At 45.4% G+C, this 22,918-nt stretch overlaps 1 protein-coding gene across 6 annotated transcripts in view; it reads left to right on the forward strand.

Annotated features, from left to right (window-relative positions):
• The window catches only part of COL4A4 (collagen type IV alpha 4 chain), a 133,423-nt gene that overhangs the window by 98,781 nt on the left and 11,724 nt on the right, over positions 1 to 22,918 (forward strand). For 3 of the 6 annotated variants that reach the window (XM_043522338.1, XM_043522336.1, XM_043522337.1), the window contains 7 exons: positions 4,259 to 4,330; positions 5,094 to 5,222; positions 5,732 to 5,839; positions 11,777 to 11,932; positions 19,820 to 19,918; positions 21,772 to 21,780; positions 22,734 to 22,868. In XM_043522338.1, coding sequence (XP_043378273.1) covers positions 4,259 to 4,330; positions 5,094 to 5,222; positions 5,732 to 5,839; positions 11,777 to 11,932; positions 19,820 to 19,918; positions 21,772 to 21,780; positions 22,734 to 22,868 — 708 coding nt within the window. The remainder of the gene's footprint in view (positions 1 to 4,258; positions 4,331 to 5,093; positions 5,223 to 5,731; positions 5,840 to 11,776; positions 11,933 to 19,819; positions 19,919 to 21,771; positions 21,781 to 22,733; positions 22,869 to 22,918) is intronic. The other 3 variants (XM_043522339.1, XM_043522340.1, XM_043522341.1) reach the window with 3 other exon arrangements.

Here is a 22,918-nt window from a genome sequence, read left to right on the forward strand (position 1 = left end):
TTATGCTCAAATAAATTTGTTAGTCTCTAACGTGCCACAAGTACTCCTTTTCTCTTTCCACTTAGAAAGTGTCCCTTCTCTCTCCAGTGTTGGTGCATATGTAGGATAACAACCTACTATCAGTTACTCCATTAGCTCCAGTGGTTAGACATCCGTGCTGTGGATCTAAAGCTTTCAGTATAGGAGAGTAGTTTTGTTTCCATGCCTATTCAGTCTTTGGCCTCTCTACTGAGTCTATCTATGAGGCTACCAGTTTGTGACAACTGTTATTTTAGATGCTCGCCCACTAACTAGGAAGTGTACCGATATCATCTTATTTTATAAATGTCATTAATCAGCTGTCAGATGGTAACGGCTGAACTTTGATCCAGTCCCATTCGCAAACTTCTTCACTCTCCAGTCTGCCAAAGTAAAGTCCAGTATATTAAATAGCTGCCTTTTAGCACTAAAATTAATGAAGTGTTGGTGACAACTAGGGTAACCAGACAGCAAGTGTGAAAAATCAGGATGGGAGTGAGGGGTAATAGGAGCCTATATAAGACAAAGCCCCAAATATCGGGACTGTCCCTGTAAAATTGAGACATCTGGTCAGCCTAGTGACAACAGACTAGGTTGGTAAGGGTGGGACAAAGGGAACACCGTGACAAACATTCTCTGGATGCATCCACCACTGCAAGAAGTCCAGGACCAGTGGAGGGAGATGGACCAATCTGTCCAAGGAATAAAGAGTTGTATGGTAAGCTGTCCTGAGCCATATTTGAAGGGGGAGAAGATGCAACCTTGCAAACTGGAGCACCTGTGTGCAAGTGGACATATGGCCCAAGAGCCTGAAGCACATCTGAACTGTCATGGACGGCTGAGACTGCAGACTGAGGCAAAGGTGGTGAATCGCCTAGCAAAAACACTCTCGAAGTCAGAGTGTAAATATGGGCCCAATGAACTCGATTTTCTGAGTGGAAACCAAAGTTGACTTTCTAGAGTTTAGGATGAGACCTAGATGGTCAGGCAAGTGCAGTGTAGTGTTTACATGGGAAAGGACTTCCTCTCTGGACCTGCCTCTCAGTAACCAGTTGTCTCAGTGTGGGAAGATGTGGATTCCTTTCTTCCTGAGGTAGGCTGCAACCACAACTATGCATTTGTTAAAAACCCAAGAGGCAGAAGAGCATCTGAAGGGAAGAACTGTATACTGAAAATGGCACTCTGCTACGATGAATCGAAGGAAATTTCTGTGGCTCAGCAAAATCGCCCCATGAAAGTAGGCATGCTGAAGGTCCAGAGCAGCAAACCAGTTGTTCTGAGACAACACAGGGAGGGTAGTCAATAGACTGTTCAGAACCTCATGTATCTGATATATTTGTAGAGGCTGCGAAGGTCAAGAATGGATCTTACCCCTCCTTTGGATTTGGGCACCAGAAAGTACTGGGAATAGAAGCCCTGCCCCCTGTGTTTTTGGTGGAACCTCCCTTGCTGCTCCCAAAGCCAGTAGAGAGTGAACCTGCTGGAGGAGTAGTATCTTTTGAGAGGGGTCCCTGAAGATGGATGGAGAGGGAGGGTGGTGGGGAGGAATGGAAAGGAACTGGATGGCATAACCTGATCTGACGGTGCTTAGGACCCAGCTGTCAGTGGTGATTGAGCCCCAAGCACTGTGAAAGTGAGGCAGCCTGTCCCTAAATGGAGGGGATCTGGAGAAGGGAGTAATGACTGGGATGCTGCACTGGACCAAGGAGTCAAAATGACCTTGGTGCTGAAGCAGGCTGCATAGCCTGTTTGAGCAGGTGCTGCTTTAGATGAAGATCCTTCGCCATCTGACTGTTTGGTGAACGATTTGCAAATCCAACACCACCCCTTGTCGTGGACTTCACCTAAGCACAGCAAACACTGAGTGGGGATCATTGTTGGGAATCGCTCCCCCCAGACTTCAGACAATGTTTAAACCCTGGTGAAAGCATCACCAGGGAAATACGTAAACTAAAGCTAACGCTAAAACTAACTAACACTGTACTAAGGGAAATAATTAACTATATACAGCTCGAAAAGTCACTGAGGAATAGAGAGGTGTGAGGTTAGGAATCACACAGGTCCAACTCCAGCCACGGGCAGTAAGAAAGAACTGAGGGAGAGTTGGGGTGATGTTGCCTGATATACCCAGAGGAGGGCTATGGCCAGGAGGCACAAATGGCATCTATCTACAGGTAATGCTAGGCAAAATTCTCTGGCTCTGGTGTGCGCACACATCTCAGGGGAATACATGGCTGCATCTGCTAGAATATTTTGTTTTTTCATAACCTGAGCCCTATCAGACAGGCATGTGAGATAGTATTTTTACCCCTTAAACAAGTGTCTAATGGAACTGGAATGAAATTAGCTAGACTGTTCCCAGAAGACAGATAGTATATGAGGAAAATGTTTGTATTTTACAGGACACCAAACATACTACCATTCTGCTAGAAAAGACTCCTAAAGCAAAGCTGTTTGGCTTCCCTCTAACCTCAGGAGGGGAGGACTGGGCTATCAGTATGACTGAAGCATACTTCAGAAATTATACAACTTTTTCCATAGCAAACTCTGAACCCCACTATAGTGAGCATGAACTTCTATCCCATATTAAAATGAAGTACTTTCCCTTACAGATATTTATTGTTTGAAATTTAGGCAGTAAGGCACAATCAAGAAAGTTCTCAATTTCAGCTATGCTAAAACAAAACCTAAAGATTATATTAAAGCCTGCTAAGTAATTGTCCTGTGTTACTACAAAAGTTTTGTGCCATTTGATCAGCAAGATGCTTTGCTAAGCAAAAAATTGGACATAAATGCGAGGCAGGTGAGATTTGTAGTTAATATAAATGGTTGTAATTTCTATCCTGAAATGATGAGTTTTGTCGATAAGTTTTAAAATCTATAAATAAAACTTTAACAAAAATTATCATTATTTTACTCTCCAATAAAAAGGGGAAATAAATTAGAGCATTTCTACTCTGAAAAGAGACTGTTAAAAATGCCATCATAGCATTATCTCTTTGTTGTGTTTCAATTATCCTCTTATCAAATGTCCTCAGTTTACAAATAAAAGATGTTCTTTCTCCCTGCCTATCCTGAAACTCAGTCTGATCTTTCCACCTAGTGCATCACCACCAGGGACAATGAGTCTGCATACTAATTTAAGTCCTCAGTTACACATGTTCAACTCCATTGTCTTTAAAGGATTTGCAAAGGGGTGGCTTAGAGAATTTTGTAATGTGACTAATTTGTTACCAATAAGGTGTTAGTAAGGTTTGAATTTATCCTGGATAAATAGGATAAGTCAACAGGATTTGAGTTAAGATAATTAGCACATAATAGAAAGAGATGTACATCACTACAATCTGCGAGAACCCCTTTCTGCAGTCTGTAGACAAGACAGTTAGTTTGTACTATTTATCCGGTTCCGAAGTTAGCTTACAGCTTGGCACTATTATAGTAGAGGGGCCTACAGTTTCATTTTCACTTATTTCATGTTTTTCACAGACATATATTACTTTTATCCGCAAAATTTCCAGTATATTAACATCTGTTGTTTATCTCTATAAATTCTCCCAAGTAAGCGGCTCTTACAATTATTAGTACATCTAAAATAATATTTATTGTTTAATAATTCTTGAAAAGATTGTCTAATCTTTTAGTGGTAATTCTTAGGCAGGTTATTTTTCCCTTCTTAATAAGACTCCCACAACACTTCGAGAGTTTAACTCATAAATAAGCGATAAGCCTTACAAAACTCTGGCCCATAGGTCAACAGTAAATAATCCTGCACAAAATAGAATAAAATCCACAGCTCATTCTGTTTTAGCTGTGTTGGTTCTCCAGGATTAACAGGAATAAAAAGCAGTAAAATTTCATTTTTATCAAGTTGGTAGATGATGACTATCAATGCACACGGAGCAGATGCAATGCATAAAGTGCCATATTTCTAGTCATTTTTCAAAGTAAAATCACACTAAAGATTAAAGGTAAATGTTCTGATTGCTAATATAGGAAACGAAATTATCTCTGCTGCTTTCATATTTCCTTCACGATCCAGCAATCTATAAATGGTGCTCCTTTTTCAAAACAGGCTTCAACTGTTAATGATGTAGTCCATTCTTCAGTTGTCAAAACACTTTCAGCAAACACTGTACTGAACCAGAAATGTATTGTCAAGTTTTAGACATTTACTTTTGTTAAATCAACGTTTTCAAGTTTTTTGGGTCATGCTTCTAATAATGTCCTCAATACTCCTAAGGTTTATCAGGGTTGCCTGGATTAGATGGCTTGAATGGACTGCAAGGTCAAAAGGGCTCACCAGGAGATCCAGGTAAAGAATGAAAATGAAAAAGAATTTTTTTAAATGAAAATGAATATGAAATGATCAATGATATTTTGATATTTATCCTGTCATTAAGGATCAGACTAAATTTTAAAACAGTGCCAATAGTTAATGATTTAAAGAGACACACCAGCAATAATTTGTGGGGAAAGACTTAAAATCCTCCATCAGTCTAATAGTCTTGCTGGAATCCTTTGAGAATATTTTTACAATGAAAATATTCAGTGCAGATGATTCAAAGTGAAGCCAAGTCTCAAACTTTTATGTGCACAAGATAAACAATAGCAAATAAATTAAAAGGAGACTCGGGGGGAAAATCTTGGCCCCACTGAAGTCAATGGGAGTTTTTCCATTGACTTCAGTGGAGCCAGGATTTCACCCATGGTGATCTATTTGAAGCTTTCAAAACACCCTATTAACCATTGTTAAAATCAGTGCTTAGCACCAGTCGAAGAGATCACGAGAATAAGATATAAAATGAAAATTAAGAAATTGAAAGCAAAAAGAATAAAACTTAAGAATTTCAAATTAAGGACAAAGACTATGACTTGAGTCAAGGAGCTTAATACCTTTGAAAGGATGAATGAGGGCCAGATTCAACAAAACTCCACCCAACTTACATATGAGAACCAGACAACTAGAGATAGATTAATCACAAAAGGATCATCATCTGCAGCTGGTATTTTTATTCTGTACATCTGTATTTGCATTCACTGTAGACTTCATGCACTGTAATTGTTTTCCTCTGGAGGTAAAAGTGAAATAGGGCCTCCAGGATACACAGGGGCACCTGGACCAAAAGGAGACAAGGGTGAACCTGGACAGCCAGGAATTTCTCTTCCAGGACCTCCTGGAGACACGGGTTTGCCAGGACACCCAGGTAAGAAACATTTTCTCCTCAACAGTGAACTGCAAAGCTGAAATGAAAACTGAACTAGTTCCCTGCTACTTGGTTAGCAGGCCCATGCAGCACATACATCTGGGATCTCTTCTTTAAGAAAAGTATTTTTCTCATCCAAGAAGTATGCTAGCATTTCCTGACTTGCTACAAATCCCAGAATGCATCATTCTGCTACATCACTGAAACCGTGGGTTGCATGAGACTTGTTGAATCAGTGATGTCAAGGAATGATGCATTCTGGGACCTGTTTAGCTCCAGTGGATATTATAGAAAGGAATTAGAATTTTTTTTTAAAAGAATTATATTTTCTGTGCCAAATGCTTCCCACAGTCTATTTAGCAGGGAAATGCAGTACACAACTATGGGGTTAACTCCAAGTTCTGCATGACCTTGCACCTCAACTCCCTTAAATTAATATTTTATTTCTGGAATCCAAAGTATAAAATACTGAAAACTCAAAATGTTTAGCATATGATCTGCTCCCTCAGGTAGAACAGGAGATACCGGGCCTGCAGGATCTGTGGGAAGATCTCCTGAAACTGCAGCTTCTGGTCCTCCGGGTGATCAGGGGCCACCTGGCTCACATGGCATCAGAGGTACAAGAAAATCAAACATGATCAGTTAACCAAAACAGTGAAAACTCTATTCTAATGAGATATATATATATATATGCACGTGACGTGGGAAGAGGCAAAGAGGGTAATAAATACGCCTGTTCCATAAATACATGGACAGAGGCACAGTGCAGCACAGTGGATAGTGACTCAGGAGATCTGCACTCTAGTCCCATTTCTGGCCTGCTGGGTGACCTTGGGCAAGTTATGCCACCCCCCCATGCCTCAGTTTCCCATCTGTAAAATGGGTATAATAATACTTATCTCCTTTGTAAAGTGCTTTTCATCCATAGATCTCAAAGCACTTTACGGAAGAGATACATATTATGATCCCCATTTTACTAGAGATAGGTATCATCATGAGGATTATGTAGTAAAGTATAAAGGTTTTATCAGGATGCATTATGTAGGTTTCCATACAAGTTCCAATGAAACCTTTAAACCATACCATCATGTACTCTGTGTGGGCCACATATGTTACAGGGAATAAAAACTATTTTGCAAGCATATTAGAGTGTGTTTAAAATTTTATTGGTACTATTTTTAGTATTCCCCAACAGATACGTGTAAACACATTCACTGTGAATGCAGCTCTAGCAGGCTAAAAGACGGTGTTATAAAAAGAGCTCTAAAATATCCTAAAACAGCTTTTCCATTCATAAAAGTGTCATGATGTTGATGTCCAGCATCTCAGATCCATCCAGAGCCAGAAACAAGAGTTGCATTTTCTGTTGGAAAATTGGGAATCTTTTTTTCCTCCACTGTTTTAGTGCTCCTCTTCCTAGCTCTGTAGGATCACAGGATATCACACCTTAAAACTGTTACTGGTCTAGGACTGACTACCTCCTGTCTTTTGGTAGGTGTAATTTTGGGAGGTACTAAAATTGAAGACCATGTGATAAACTGGAACCATCGTATACTTCTGTCCGCTTCAATTGCACTCCTTCTGCTTATGAATCTCTGCCGGGATTACTTCCAGCCTTGTACAGCTCTGAGCAGCTTCTGACAGTAGACATTTTTTAAAGCATTGTTCCTTCTTTCCTCCTAATTGTGGAATTTTCCCATTAAAGTGACACCAGCAGGAGGCATAGGATGGGCAATATTTGGTTCTGGGCATTTTCCTAAGAGTTTTAAGTTCCAATATCTTACAACCCAGCCAAGCTAGAAAGGAACTTTTCATCCTTGCAAAAAAGGTTGATTCACTGCTCTCCAATAGGCTGCAGAGCACTTCCTTGTAGTCCTGGAAGGTCCTGTGATATTAGGCCTTAAAATGATGACACTCATGTATAGAAAAGCCATTTACAAAAAGAACAAAGCTAAAATAGCTTTTCTATCTCCAGAAGTGGGGAAGAAGAGGGAGCTGCATGTTTATGCATATAACCTCTGTAGATGAGGGCTGTTCTCGTGTAAAGCTTAGGGCATGGCTACACTTGCAGATGTAGAGCACTGTGAGTTAAACCAGCCCTCGGAGAGCGCAGTAGGGAAAGCGCTGCACTCTGTCTACACTGATACCTGCAAGCGCACTGGCGTGGCCACATTTGCAGCACTTGCAGTGGCATTGGGAGTGGTACATTATGGGCAGCTACCCCACAGAGCACCTCTTCCCATTCTGGCGCTGTGGCTTGTGGGAAGAGGGTGGAGGGTGCGGGGCATTCTGGGTCCTGTCCCAACGCCCCATGATCCATCGCTTCACATCCCAGCAATCCCTGTGCTTCGGTCCACATTTGGCACCATCTTTCAACGTTTTTTGTACTGCGCGCTCTGTCTTCCCTTTCGGACTGTGGGAATAGAGCCCAAAGTGCTGAGGAATATGCTGACAAGTCTCGCCAGCACGCCACATTTGGCAGTTGAGTTACTCCTTAAGCTACAAACTTGACAGTGAGGAGTCTGACGATGATGTCGACTCATGTAACGCATCTGACACGAGATTGCTTCTGGCATTCACGAACATGCTCACCACCGTGGAACACCGCTTTTGGGCTCAGGAAACAAGCACTGAGTGGTGGGATCACATCGTCATGCGAGTCTGGGATAACGAGCAGTGGCTGCAGAACTTTCGGATAGGAAACGCCACTTTCATGGGACTGTGTGATGAGCTCGCCTCCACCCTGCGGCGCAAGGACACGAAATTGAGAGCTGCCCTGCCAGTGAAGCAGGTGGCTATTGCAGTCTGGAAGCTGGCAACTCCAGACAGCTACTGAGTGGTCGCTAACCAGTTTGGAGTGGGAAAGTCGACCGTTGGAATCATATTGATGCAAGTTTGCAGGGCCATTAATCACATCCCGCTCAGAAGAACTGTGACTCTGGGTAACGTGCATGACATTGTGGCTGGCTTTACACAAATGGGTTTCCCCAACTGCAGAGGGGCGATAGATCGGATGCATATTCCAATTCTGGCACCAGCCCACCTAGCCTCTGAGTACATTAATTGGAAGGGGTATTTCTCTATGGTTCTCTGGACACTTGTGGATCATCATGGGTGTTTCATTGACATTAACGCAGGCTGGCCTGGAAAGGTGCCTGACACATGCATCTTTCGGAACACTGGCCTGTTCAGGAAGCTGCAAGCGGGGACTTTCTTCCCAGACCAGAAGATCACTGTAGGGGAAGTTGAAATGCCCATTGTGATCCTTGGAGACTGCCATTACCCTTTAATGCTGTGGCTCATGAAACCCTACACAGGGAGCCTTGACAGCAGCAAGGAGCAGTTCAACAACAGGCTGAGTCGGTGCAGAATGACTGTGGAGTGTGCTTTTGGCAGTTTAAAGGGCCGCTGGTGCGGTCTGTATGGGAAGCTGGACCTGGCTGATGACAACATCCCCGTGGTTATATCCACGTGGTGTACCCTCCATAACATTTGTCAAGGGAAGGGTGAAAGATGCACTCTGGCATAGAACTTGGAGGTTTAACGCCTGGAGGCTGAATTTGAACAGGCAGAGAGCAGAGGTATTAGAGGGGCCCAGTGCGGGGCTGCAAGGATTAAGAATGCCTTGACGGAGCAATTTGAGGCTGAAAACCACCAGTAATATTTGGTGCCCTGCATGGGAGTGAAGAGCGGTAGTTCCAATGTTAGTGGGAATCTGTGTTTGCTACAGTGCCTTTCCTGGGCTAAGGTATCTTTTACTTAATTCAATAATAAAGAATGTTTTCAAAGCCAAAAAATCCATTTATTTAAAAGAAAATTCATTTATTGAAAAGAAACACAACTGCTTGAGAAGCAGAAAGGGCAACGGGGTGGGGTGGGGTGGGGTGGGGAATAGTTCAAACACAGATTTGCTTATGTCCTGTTATCATACTCTGCCTTCCTGTCTGGAGTGCTGTGCAATGAGTGCTGTACTTCAGGCTGGCTAAAATGCATGGTGATTGAGTGCAGTGGGTAAGGGTTGTAGTTTGCAGGGTTGGGTGGTGAAGCTACAGGTGTTGGAGGCAGCTGGTGGTGATAAGAACCCAGATGTGGGGGAAAGTGGGTTGGAGGTGACATGGGGGCACAAGGGAAAGTTTTGGGACAAGGGCTGTGTGGGGCGGGGGAGGGCATAGTAGTGCTCCGCCTGCATGGCTACAAAAGCCTGGATCAAGTCCACTTGGCGCTCCTTAAAATGCTTAGCAGCCACTCCGTGCTTTGGTGCTGGTGATCCGTGTTCTGCTGGCAGACCCTCCTTTCACTCTCCTGCCACTCCTGCGCTTTTTGATTTTTATTAGGGGACTGCTGCATTACTTCATGCAGCATGTCCTCTTTTCTTCTACGTGGCCTCTTCCTAATTCTTTGGAGTCTTTCAGCCGGTGATAACATGGACGGCTGAGATCTCAAGGCTGCATCTGTAAAGGCAAAATGCAACACTTAACAGAGGCAGCACTGTTCACAGACAGAGCAATGATTCACCCATACTTAAAGACAAGCACAGCCTACACAATAGCAGAATTTGCCTGTCCCAAAACGAGCACACATAACCCACAGGAGCCCCAAAATGGTGAGTAAGCACAGGGCCAAGGGGGACTGATTGTTTCAGGGCCGTACTGTCCTCTGGGGTTCTGTGCCTTGGTAAGAGCTAACAGCTGCAGGGGGCCCCTATACTGGACACTGTCCCCACATTTTCCACAGGAGTTCGTCCTGGAAGATATCTCGCTGCTGAGGGTGACCTGGGAAGCAAGGGAGGGTCTTCTACTACAATGCGGCTTCCGCCCTGGCCCATATGTAGTTTGTCTATGTGCAGCAATGGTCCCCCTGCCCGTCATGGCACAGTGGCGCAGACATGTTAGCCTTACTGGGACAAGGAGTACAGTAGCTCTCTCAAGGAACCCAGCTTCTGCATGAGACCTTTGAAGAGATCGCTGAGGCCGATCACCACGATGTGAGAGAGCACATCAACACCCTATTCCACATCTAGGCATGCATGCAGCCCTAACCCTCCTTGCCTCAAGAGCCCACACCAAACAACTTCCTTCCCAAAATAAAAGCTACTTACTGGGCACCTCCTCTGGTGTTTGTCCTTCCCCAAGCACCGGCCGCTGCGACTGGCTAGGCTACCTTCCTCCAGGCTTGAGAACAGCTGGCTGCATGCATCTAGGGATGCCAGGGAGTCTCCCTCCTCCTCAGCACCCTCGCTCCCACTTTCCTCCTCCTTCTGCCTTGTTGAACTGGACTCTGAAGTGTCCATGGTGGTCCTCAAAGTGGAGGTGGGGTTGCCCCCAAGTATCGTGTCCAGCTCTTTGTAGAAATGGCAGGTCGCGGGGGCACCACCAGAGCAGCGGTTTGCCTCGCGGGCTTTGTGGTAGGCATTCCGCAGCTCCTTCACGTTAACCCTGCACTGCTGTGTGTCCCGATCATGGTCCCTTTCCATCATGTCCCTTGATATCTGCCCAAAGGTATTGTAATTCCTATGGCTGAAGCGCAGCTGGGATTGGACAGCTTCCTCCCCCCAAACACTGAGGTCCAGCACCTCGCCATTGCTCCATACTGGGGATCGCCTGGTGCGTGGAAGCATGGTCACCTGGAAAGATTCGCTGAGAGCACTCCATGCCAAGCTGAGCAAACAGGAAGGGGATTTTCAAAATTCCCAGAGAATTTAAAGGGCGGGTCTGACGGTTGATCACCTGAGGGCAGGGCAGTAGAGTTCAAAGTGATGACCAGAGTGGCTAGAACAGGCATTGTGGGACACTTTTGAAGGCTGAGCAGAGCTCATTAACAGATGAGGGCATCCACACTGGTGCTGCGGCGCTCCAGTCGGGGCACAGCAAATGTTATTCCACTCACCGAGGTGGAGTACCAGGAGCACTCTAGCTGCGGAGTCCAGGCACTCTGCGTGCCTTGCCAGTGTGGACATGTCATGAGTTAGGGCTGCTTTAATGCGCTCTAACTCACAAGTGTAGCCAAGCCCTTAGACTGTAGTCAGTTCAAGAACTGATGATTGGTCACCAAACTTCTGCAAGTGAAGTCAGCAGAGTTTGTACATTCCACAAGCCCAATTACACTGGTTGAAGGGGTTAAACACCTTAGTCATAGTAGCTCTGGATTTTTTCTATATTTATTGAAAAAACAAGGACATTGAAATACAAAGTCCCATACAGCTGATCATGGTGCTGGTAGCTCACTGCAATGAAGCTGCACCACCAGGCAGCTGGGAGTTGAGGAGGGGAGGGCGGCCAGGACACAGAGCCAACATGGACAGGTGGGGTCTCCATAGCACTCACCTGCCTCTTTCTGATTGCGGAGGATCCCAGTGGTTTTGGGGGTGGGGGGGGGAGCAATCCCATGGAGACATCCTCCCCTGTATTATCTTGACGTAGGACTTAGAATGACATTTTCTAACACGCCTTGGTGACTTAGGATCCTACTTCCCATTGAAATTCAGTGGGACTTAAGCACTTCTGAAAAGATTACCCTTTGTGAATGCATTATTAATATCCATTGTTTTGTTTTAGGCCTGCCTGGCAATCCTGGCCCTCCTGGAAAGACTATCTTTGTGAAAGGCGATCCGGGGGAATTTGGTGTTCCAGGTGCACCCGGTATTCCTGGCCAGCCAGGGCAGCAAGGAGCCAAAGGCTTTCCAGGAAATCGAGGAAGAAGAGGCCTGAAAGGTATGATTTAAAGTGTATGATTTTGTTTGAGTGAATACCTGCCTTCTGGCAGATTCTTCTGAGTATCTACATTTTGGTAACTTCCCATTTTTGAAAAATTGCCTACTCAGTCTTCACATTTTTAAACAGTAAGAATTGTGGGCCAGATCATACACCACAGACCCATGTGCTCTTGGGGATCTGCTTCCAGCCAGGTGGAAGGGGAGGGTCAGGCTCCTCCGGCCACAGTACTGTCATAGATCTTGTCCTAAATATAAAGGGAAGGGTAACCACCTTTCTGCATACAGTGCTATAAAATCCCTCCTGGCCAGAGGCAAAGTCCTTTTACCTGTAAAGGGTTAAGAAGCTAAGATAACCTTGCTGGCACCTGACCAAAATGACCAATGAGAAGACAAGATACTTTAAAATCTGGAGCCGGGGGAAACAAAGGGTCTGTCTGTGTGTGTGATGCTTTTGCCGGGACCAGAGCAGGAGTGCAGGTCAGAACTCCTGTAAAGAGTTAGTAAGCAATCTGGTTAGATATGCGTTAGATTCTGTTTTGTTTAAATGGCTGATAAGTAAGTTGTGCTGAATGGGATGTATATTCCTGTTTTTGTCTCTTTTTGTAACTTAAGGTTTTGCCTAGAGGGATTCTCTATGTTTTGAATCTGATTACCCTGTAAGGTATTTACCATCCTGATTTTACAGAGGTTTTTCTTTTACTTTTTCTTTCATTAAAATTCTCTTTTAAGAACCTGATTGCTTTTTCATTGGTCTTAAGATCCAAGGATTTGGGTCTGTGTTCACCTATTGAAATTGGTGAGGATTTTTATCAAGCCTTCCCCAGGAAAGGGGGTGTAGGGCTTGGGGGGATATTTTGGGGGGAAGACATCTCCAAGTGGGCTCTTTCCCTGTTCTTTGTTTAACACGCTTGGTGGTGGCAGCATAAGTCCAAGGGCAAAAAGGTAAAAGTTTGTACCTTGGGAAGTTTTAAGCTTAGGGGGTCTTTCATGCAGGTTCCCACATCTGTAACCTAGAGTTCAGAGTGGGGAAGGAACCTTGACAGATCTACACATGGGGACAGCTGCCGGGGCAGGAACAGGAGGGTCTGGGAAGGAGCCAAATGGATGCACACTCTTTTTTGTTCTTCAAGAGATGTCCCTGTGGGTGCTCCACTTCAGGTCAAGGTGTGTCCCAGAGCCTTTGATTGGTGATTTCTACAGCAGTACTCCTATGGGCTGCGCACGCGCTGTGCCTGCCTCTCAAGCTGTCAGTATTTGAACAGCGCGTGCCCAGCCCGGGCTCCTCAGTTCCTTCTCTACCGTCCCCGGCTAGAGACGGAGTTCAGCAGTGCTCTCTGAGATTAGCTAGGTTTCAGAGTAGCATCCGTGTTAGTCTGTAGCCGCAAAAAGAAAAGGAGGACTTGTGGCACCTTAGAGACTAACAAATTTATTTGAGCATAAACTTTCGTGAGCTAGTTTCTCAGTTTAGTTAGATAGTTACATTAACTGTTACATTTATTTCTTCAAAAACAAACAAACAAAAACACTGCGGTTTCCGGCATGCCTGGCTCCCCAGGCTTTAAGAGATGATTCTCCTGTAAGGATGCCATCCACATCTCAGATGGGCATTCATACTGTGTACGCTGTTTGGGGAAGTCTCATGTACCCCAAAAATGCGTTCACTGTAATAAGTTGAAGGTGAGGACATGCAAGGACAGGGAGCTCAGGCTTAAAATGCTGCTCCTAGAAAACTCACTCAGACCAGCGTCTGACCCTGGCCAGCAAACTTCTGTGACACCCTTCAGAGGTAAAGGAAAGATCAAAAAATGGCCAGCTTCCTCTTCCCTCAGGGGACGTTTGGAGAAAAAGTTCAAACTGGCTTTCTTATCTTCAGTAGCTGCCGCTCCGCGGCTCCGCACATTTCATGCAGCAGGCACCTCAGGCACTGACCCTGTGTCGGCTGCCCCTCTCCATGGTGCCGAGGCTCAGGGCTTTCAGCTGCCCACCTCTTTCAGCTCTCCTTCGGCCACCGCTGTCAGCACAGTGCCGAGAGCTGCTACGGTGCCGACAGCACAAGCGGCAGCTGCGGCATCGTCCTTTGATCCTGCGGCGCTGCTTCTACAGCCACCACTCTCTGCACCGAGCCCCCTGAGGTCTCCAGCCTCCTTTGAAGTGCCTACCTCAGGGGCTCCTACTACCCAGAGCCAGCTTGTGCCCCCTGGGACAGCCTTCGGTGCACCAGCAGATGCCGCAGCAGACTCTGCCTCCACCAGCACCGACTCCTGGTCAGTCAGCACCACTGCAGTTTTTACAACCAGAGGAATTAAGGGTGTCCCGTGCTCCTGACTCTCCTCTTCTCGGCACCATCTGTCACCAAGACCTTTAGCACCATATCTTCAGTACTCCCCTACTACTTCAAGCCCCTCCAATGAAGTATGGGAGGATGAAGAGGAGGAAGACTAAGGGGAAGAGGAGAAAGAATATGATGACCAGATGTTTTCAGCTACCTACAATGGGAGAAGCCCTGCAGCACGATCCCCATTTCCTCAAGGCTATCCACACTGGTATGGCAATCCCTGGATGGGACCACCTATGCCCCCCACAGCCCAGGGCAGTGGCCACAATGGGGTCCGTGGACCTACCCTACACCACACTACACTCGGGTGTTCTGCGGGCTGCCCGAAGGAAAGCTGTCAAACCCTCCCCACTTCTGACTTACACTGAACCCCAGATAAGACCTGAAGTGGAAGCCCTCCCTACAGAGGACACTGCCCCACACACCTCTTCTACAGCAATAACACCTCAAGATGCCATGGTATCCCCACCACCTCCTGCTACTGATGACCTCGCTCACTTTCAAGAATTGTTTCAGAGAGTAGCAGAAGAGCTCAAGATCACCCTAGAGGAGGTACCTGAAACACAACACTAGCTTACTGACATCCTGCAAGCTACGACCTCCTCCAAAATAGCCCTACCAATTAATGGGGCCATTATGAAACCTGCTAAAACTATTTGGCAGACTCCAGCTACAATAATGCCCACTAGCAAGAGATTGGACCGCAAATATTTCGTCCCATCTAAGGGATCTGAGTTTCTATTTACACATCCCTCACTTAATTCCCTAGCGGTCGGTGCAGCAAATCAAAAAAAAAAAATACCAACACTTTCAATCCACTCCATCAGACAAAGTTAACAAGAAACTGGACTCTGGCCGCAAAGTGTATTCTTCTTCCACTTTGCAATTCAGAGTAGCAAACTATGCGGCGCTCTTAGCAAAATATGACCACAAAAATTATGCTAAGTTTATGCAATTTATTGATGATTTGTCGGAGGATAAATGATAACAATTTAAAGTGGTAGTGTCCGATGCCCAGTTGATCTCCCACACAGCTCTGCAGGCTGCCCTTGATGCTGCGGATGCAGCGGCCAGATCCACAGTCATGGCCATTGTCATGCGGCGAACCTCATGGCTTGCTTCTTCCTCCTTCCTGAAAGAGATACAGGATACGGTCGAAGATCCCCCTTCGACGGAGACAAGCTCTTCGCCTCTATAACCAATGAGGTCCTTCACTCTATGAAAGACTCCCATGCCACACTTCGATCTTCAGGCATCCAAACACCTGCCCCAAAGAAGAGGCAATACAGATATCAGCCATACCAACGACAGCGTTACCATACCTTTGCGCAACATCCACCTTTCAGACCATATGATACACAACAACAACGACATAGGCCAAGGAACCAACAACGTTGCTCTCCCCAAACAATGACGACCCACCCTCCCAACACACACAAGCAAATTTGAAGTCTTGGTCAAGGGTATAGAAAATCTTGCACCCCCTCCAGCGCCAACTCCCACCAACCATTTTTTTGGACACTGTTTGCATCTGTTCCAGGCCAACTGGGAAACTATGACTACGGACAAATGGGTCCTGGAAATGATCAGATTGCGTTATTCCATCCCCTTCCTCTCCTTACCCCCCCTCCCCCTTCAGGGACCGCTCTCACGAACAATTGCTCCGTCAGGAGATGCATCTCCTCATACATCTCAGAGCAATAGAGGAGGTACCACCTCAACACAGAGGAGAGGTTTTACTCCCACTACTTCTTGACAGAAAAGAAAAATAGTGGTTGGTGCTCTATCCTCAATCTTCGACATCTGAACAAGTTAGTCAAGAAACAGAAATTCTGCATGGTTACTCTCCCAATGATAATTCTGACGCTGGAGCAAGGAGATTGGTTTTCAACCCTCGACCTCCAAGACACATATTTCCATGTCTCTATCCACCCTGTCCATCGACGCTTCCTCAGGTTTGCTGGTGGGAGCACAACACTACCAATACAGAGTCCTCCCGTTTGTCCTCTCCATCACACCACGCGTCTTCTCCAAGGTGCTTGCAGTTGTCATAGCACATCTTAGGAAAAAAAAGAATCCTCATATTTCCTTACCTGGATGATTGTCTCCTCAAGTCTCCCACTCAGTCAGAAGCGATCCACGCCACTATTGCAACCCTTCACTGCTTCCGCATCTTGGGCCTGCAAATAAACAAAAACAAATCTGCCTTACAATCTACCCAAAAGGTAGACTTTATTGGCGCCCACCTCAATTCCATGACCGGTCTTGCATCTCTTCCCCAGGACAGATTCCACACAATGGGCATCCTGATCACTCAGATACGTGTCAGCCCACAGACTACAGTCCGAGACTCCCTACAGCTCTTAGGACATATGGCCGCTTGCACATTTGTGGTTGCAAATGCTCGCCTGCACATGCGATGCCTTCAGGGTTGGCTAGCCACGGTATACAAACAAGCACAGGCTAAACAGGTTATTAACTATGTCCCAGAATGTCAAGGACTCACTTCTCTGGTGGACTTCTCCCATCAACCTCTGCTCCGGGATTCCCTTCTGACAAGATCCCCCTTCAGTTACCATCACCACAGATGCATCCCTCATGGGATGGGGCGCACACGTTGGCCACCTCACCACTCAGGGTCTCTGGGCCACTTCAGAAACCAAGCTTCACATAAGTTGACCAGAACTCCAAGCTGTACACAGTGCTTGCCTCCATTTCCTTATCATCCAAAACCACCGAATTCGAATCATGACCGACAACATTGCGTGCACGTTTTATGTCAACAGACGGGGAGAGCCCGGTCCCACTCCCTCTGCAGAGAGGCAGTAAAAATTTGGAACTCGTGCCTTCAACACAATATCCATATCTTCGCATCATACTTGCCATGTTCTCAGAATACTACCGCAGACGAACTCAGCCTATCATTCCCCATATAGCACGAGTGAGAACTCAACGACACCATTCTTTCCAACATTTTCCGCACCTGGGGTTATCCCCAACTGGATTTATTTGTCACAGCAACAAACAAAAAATGCCCAACTTTCTACTTCAGAGCAGGCCTGGGGAAACATTCACGGGGATACGCCTTTATGCTCCCTTGGTCCAAAACCCTCATATATACGTTCCCACCAATACTTTCTATTGCATCGAGTAATTCAGAAGATACGAACAGACAGAGCCAACATCATTCTCATAGCCTCAGCGTGGCCCAGACAACATTGGTACCCCTTCCTCCTCCTCATGTAGGTCAAGCCACCTATTCCCCTTCCCCCACTCAGCAACCTCCTATCACAACGCAGGGGACAACTATTTCACCCCGATGTACAACATCTCTACCTCAGGACCTGGCTGATCAATGGTTCTCTAATGCGGAGTTAACGTGTACGGACCCAGTATGCACTGTCTTGTTACACAGCAGAACACACAACATGCGCACTGCCTACCTGCATAAATGGTAACACTTCACATCTTGGTGCTCTGACAAGCAGACCTCTCCAGTTTCTGCTTCACTTCCATTGATACTTGATTACCTTTTACACCTTAAAACATCTTGCCTCTCTACGAGCTCACTCAAGGTCCACCTTGCGGCAATCACAGCCTTCCACCATAAGATTGACAACGTAACGGTCTTTGCCCATCCAATCACCAAAAGGTTCCTGAAGGGTATCCAGACACTATACCCAGACGTGAAACCGCCTGCTGCACCTTGGGATTTACACCTAGTCATCAAAGCCCTGATGGATAAATCCTTTGAACCAGAGGCTACCTGCTCCCTTTTCCATCTGTCCATGAAGACCGCCTTCCTCATAGCAATCACGTCTGCCAGACGAGTAGGTGAAATGGGGGCGCTTATGGTGGACCCTCTGTATACCACGTTCTTCCACAATAATGTCACACTCCGCACGCATCCAAAGTTCTTACCTAAGATACACTCTTCCTTTCACCTCAATGAACCTATACACCTCCCAACATTTTCCCCAAAACCTCACGCTAACGCCTTTGAAACAGCAATGCACACTCTTGATGTTCGCAGAGCATTATCGTTTTACCTGGATAGGACAAAACCGTTTAGAAAACACCCAGACTTTTTGTCTCTACTCAGCGCTCACAGGGAAATGCTGTCTCTACACAGAGACTTTCCCAATGGATTGCTGACTGCATATACCTTTGTTACCAACTCAGGCAAATACTACCTCCTACATCAATTAGGACACACTCTACCAGAGCTGTCTCCACCTCCACGGCCTTTCTCCGTAATGTCCCACTCTCTGACATACGCAAGGAGCTGCCTGGGCATCGAACCTTACCTTCGCCAATCACTACGCTCTCATCCACACTGCAGCGTCTGACACCAGATTGGGCAGAGCTGTCTTGTCAACAGCCTTCTTGCCTCATCCGAAGTCCCAAACATCCTAAGGGGTACTGCTTTTCAGTCACCTGAGGTGGAGCACCCACAGGGACATCTCTCTCGAAGAAGAGGAGGTTACTCACCTTGTGCAATAACTGACGTTCTTTGAGATGAGTGTCCCTGTGGGTGCTCCACTACCCGCCTTCCTCCCCTGTACTTCGGAATTTGTAACGCACTCCGTTGTAGAGAAGGAACTGAGGAGCCCGGGCTCTGCACGCGCTGTTCAAACACTGACAGCTTGAGAGGCAGGCACAGCGCATGCGCATCCTATAGGAGTATTGCTGTAGAAATCTCCGATCAAAGGCGCTGGGACGCACCTTGATCTGAAGTGGAGCACCCACAAGGACACTCAGCTTGAACGTCAGTTACTGCACAAGGTGAGTAACCTCCTCTTCCCCAACCAACTGTGGGGATTCCACTGGAAATCTAATGAAATCTGATTTATTGATGTTTCCTGTGGGACCCCCCTGCTCCTCTAAAGGAGGTTTTGGGGTCTGCCACAGGTGGGGAAACCCTGGCAGCTGACTCCAGTACAGTGGGGGGCAACTGCTCCTGTCCAATGGGAGCTGAGGGAAACAGCAGGCCGCAGGGATGTACTAGCCGCCACTTCCTGCAGCTCCCATTGGCCGGGAAGGTGAACTGCAGCTACAGGGAGCTGCGGGGGGGCCATGCCTGCAGACAGTCAACATCAGCAAAATGTCTCGCAGCCCGTATTCAGATTACCCTGATGAGCCGCAGGTTGCCCATCACTGCTCCAGTAGAATCATAATGCCAGGGAGCTGTAAAAGCTGCAGGGTTCCATGGAACAAATGCAGAGGCATATATCTTCAATATGGAAGGCTCTGTGCCTCCAAGCAGGTTCATGAGTGTTGCAGGGCTTGATGCTTCTGCTTTGGACAGGAACAGTATATATACCCAGCCCGCCCCATGCAGGAGTCGTCATAGGAAACTCCATGAGGGGTTTTCCTGTGGGAGAGCAAAATCTGGCCCCCAGCTATTTTGCACAGAACAGTAACTAGTCAGGAACCTGATGCCTGACCTCACTGCTGTTGTGTCTGTGCTTTCAGCATCACATGGGGTCACCAGATTTAACTGCTCAGTTTAAGTACTAGTGACAAAAACTCACTTTTTTTTTTTTTTAGGTCCGATGGGAAACCCTGGCCTCCAGGGTCCCCCTGGCCCTGTTGGGCCATCTGGGGATCGAGGTTTTCAAGGACAACCTGGCCCTCGAGGTCCTGAAGGTACTTGTGAACAGCACATGGTTCTCTGCCATGCAGCAGTGTGTGTGCTGGCCACTCAGCCTTGAGAAGCTTTGATCTTAATATCCGTACAGAATACTTCTATATAGTGTTCACTTGCATGAAAAAAGAGTTTATAGCAACCTGACAAAATTCTAGCATCCACTAACTTGGGATAAGGAAATATTGTTGAGTAAATTAGATATAATTCTTTTATTATTATTATTGTAATCAGTCTTCATTGATGAAGTATGTGCCTGGTCTGGTAAATGTTCCTGAGTTGTGCAAGGCTGGTTTAAAATGGTAGTTGCAGCCTTCAGTTACATAGAACATTTCTGAGTCACTGAAACAATTTAATAAATGATCATTTTCTTCTGATACTTGCAATAGTTTGCAAGACCAGAGAGCATGAGCATGCCATGTGAGGGTTCTTGCAAAGATGTACCATGTGTGAACAGATGCTTTTTGCTGTAAGAGAGGCAAAGTTCATACTGCGTATTTCATCACCCACTTTTCCTTTTCTACATTATCTTTCTCAAGTAACATTCATTAAGCACAATATCTTAATATCCAGAATACTACATACCACAGTATCAAGAATTTCAGTACACAGTAAGAAGTCTTACCTTTGCCTGTTGCATCAAAATAAGAGGCTCTGGGAAGAATTAATATATTCAAATCGATAAAGGAGTTTCTCAAGATTGGAAAATGTAATATTTTATTTACCAATTAAAAAACCTCTCTTAGTGATAAAGAACAGATGTTTTATAATTATGCAAATCTGAAAAGTAGTTTAGAATATAGTCATTTCATCTAATCATATTTGATGATTTCTTTGCTGAGTGCTGTACTAATTTCTACCCCTGAGGGAATAAGGGATGAATACAAAGTATTGTGGGCCAAATCCTTAGATCCTTACTTAGTTTTTAACTCAGCTGTTATTTCATACCCCAAGTAAGAGTTTGATTAAATAAAGACTGAGTAAGTGTATAGAAAAGCTGAGACCCAGATCACCCTCTATTACAGGAGGCGGCCAAAAGGGCAGGAGAAAACTGAGATTCCAATCACAGAATTCCCTGAAAATCATTCACTCAGTTTAGGTTTATGAAGAGGGGATAAACTGATTTAGGGGATCTGAGAGAGAGAGCAGCCTCAGCCTTGCCTGTGTTACACCAACCCTGCGCTTCTGGCTTTTCTGTAGCAGCTGTGGGGAGCCACAAGGAACTATTTTATCTCCCTGATATAGCTATATGGAACTCAGAGGTCAGTTCACCAAACAAGGGCCCTGGAGGCATGTTCAGTCCCTGCTCCTATTTCAAATCATATATGCAGCACCTTTTTGTACAAAACCACAGTGGAGGGGCATCTCTGGGGTACGTAAATACATGATAGAGGTGGTATCTCTGCTTACATATAGTTGTGGGGAATTCCTCACAGAGAAAGGCCTCTCCACCTGTGGTTCCTAGTGAAAGGACTTAGCCCTGAGCAAGGACCTCGGGATTTGGCACTGTGTGAACTGGCCATCTAGAAGAGTTTGCACATCACACAAAGCACCTCACCATTTAACAATACCGTGTATTACATTGTTTTTGGATTCCTTTTTGTTCTTGTGAAAACTGTTTGCAGGCAGTATTCTAAGACATGTACTTTATATTTTGCCATTATTATTTATATCGATATGAACTGTATATTTATTATACTGAATTATTTATATTCAGTATGAACTGAATGTCAGTTCATACAAACTATTTCAGTTCTCATTCCATTCCTTGTTCTAATTTACATGCCTGAAACTTGTTTCCATCCTGGTTGGCAATGGCTGGCATGGTCTGCTTTCCATTTGATGAATCCTTCAGGTTGCAGAGGTAAGCTGGAGGATGCCTTATTAACCAAATATTTGTTCTGCATGTCTGGGTTTCTTTCTGTACATTCCACGCTCCCTGGGTAGTAGAGCCATAGCTGGAAGCTAAGAATGACAGATATCATTATAACAGGGTGATTATAATCAATTTTAATATAGCTGGGTTGTGTTTACAGGCAGAGTAATTGTGTACTATGCCGAGGAGCCCCACAATAAAGTGTCAAATATGTGTACATAGAATTCTGTATGCAAGTATGTAAAATACGAGTGTTTTCTCTTAAGCGATCTGTCACATCTATTGCATTTCATTTTATCTGCGGTCACAGTAGGCTCTTTCTAAATGAAGCCAACTAGCCAAGGCCCCAGTCCTGCTATCAGGTCAGCGGACGGAGACATCGACTCCACTGACTTTGAACTAATCCAATAAGTCTTCTAGACAAATGTACTTATTACAGACTGCAAATGGTGAACACCACTAAGCAACAAACAATACATAAACTGTAGCCATACTCTGGTGGCTTTCATCTAAAGTGAGTGAGTAATGTGGGATGGAACCCCTACTCCCTTACGCCCATGCTGCATGTGGAGACTTTCTCAGCTGCCTTCAGACCGTAGACAAGGCAGTATATACTTTTAACATGTGCTCAATTGATTGAGTTAAAGCCTATGTTCCACCCAAGCTTCAACTCAGCCAGTTTAGCACACATTAAGGGCGATGTCCCTTGTCTAAACTAGACTTTTAAAAGTATTAGCTAACACATGCTAACAATACACCTTTAAATTCTAGTCTAGACAGTCTGAAACTAAAGTTAAACCTATGTATCTCATTGATTAACGTTTTGGGAACACAGCCCCAGAAATGCACTCTAATCTCAAAAGCAATTAAAAGGGGAATGTTGATCTCCCACAGATTTTTGTTCCAATTGGTGTTGTTTTAATTTTATTGCATAATTCCAGGTGACCCTGGTGAACCAGGAAAAACAGAACACTCCCCATGTCCCAAGACACCAGGTCCTCGTGGAGTAATAGGACAAAGAGGAGCTGAAGGGTCTGTAGGATTTCCAGGGCCAATAGGTTACCCTGGACCCCCAGGTAAAGCCTGGATTTAAATACTTGGTAATTTAAGACAAACAGAACATTTA

This window comes from Chelonia mydas, chromosome 9 (genome assembly GCF_015237465.2).
Source record: "Chelonia mydas isolate rCheMyd1 chromosome 9, rCheMyd1.pri.v2, whole genome shotgun sequence".
Classification (NCBI taxonomy): Eukaryota; Metazoa; Chordata; order Testudines; family Cheloniidae; genus Chelonia; species Chelonia mydas.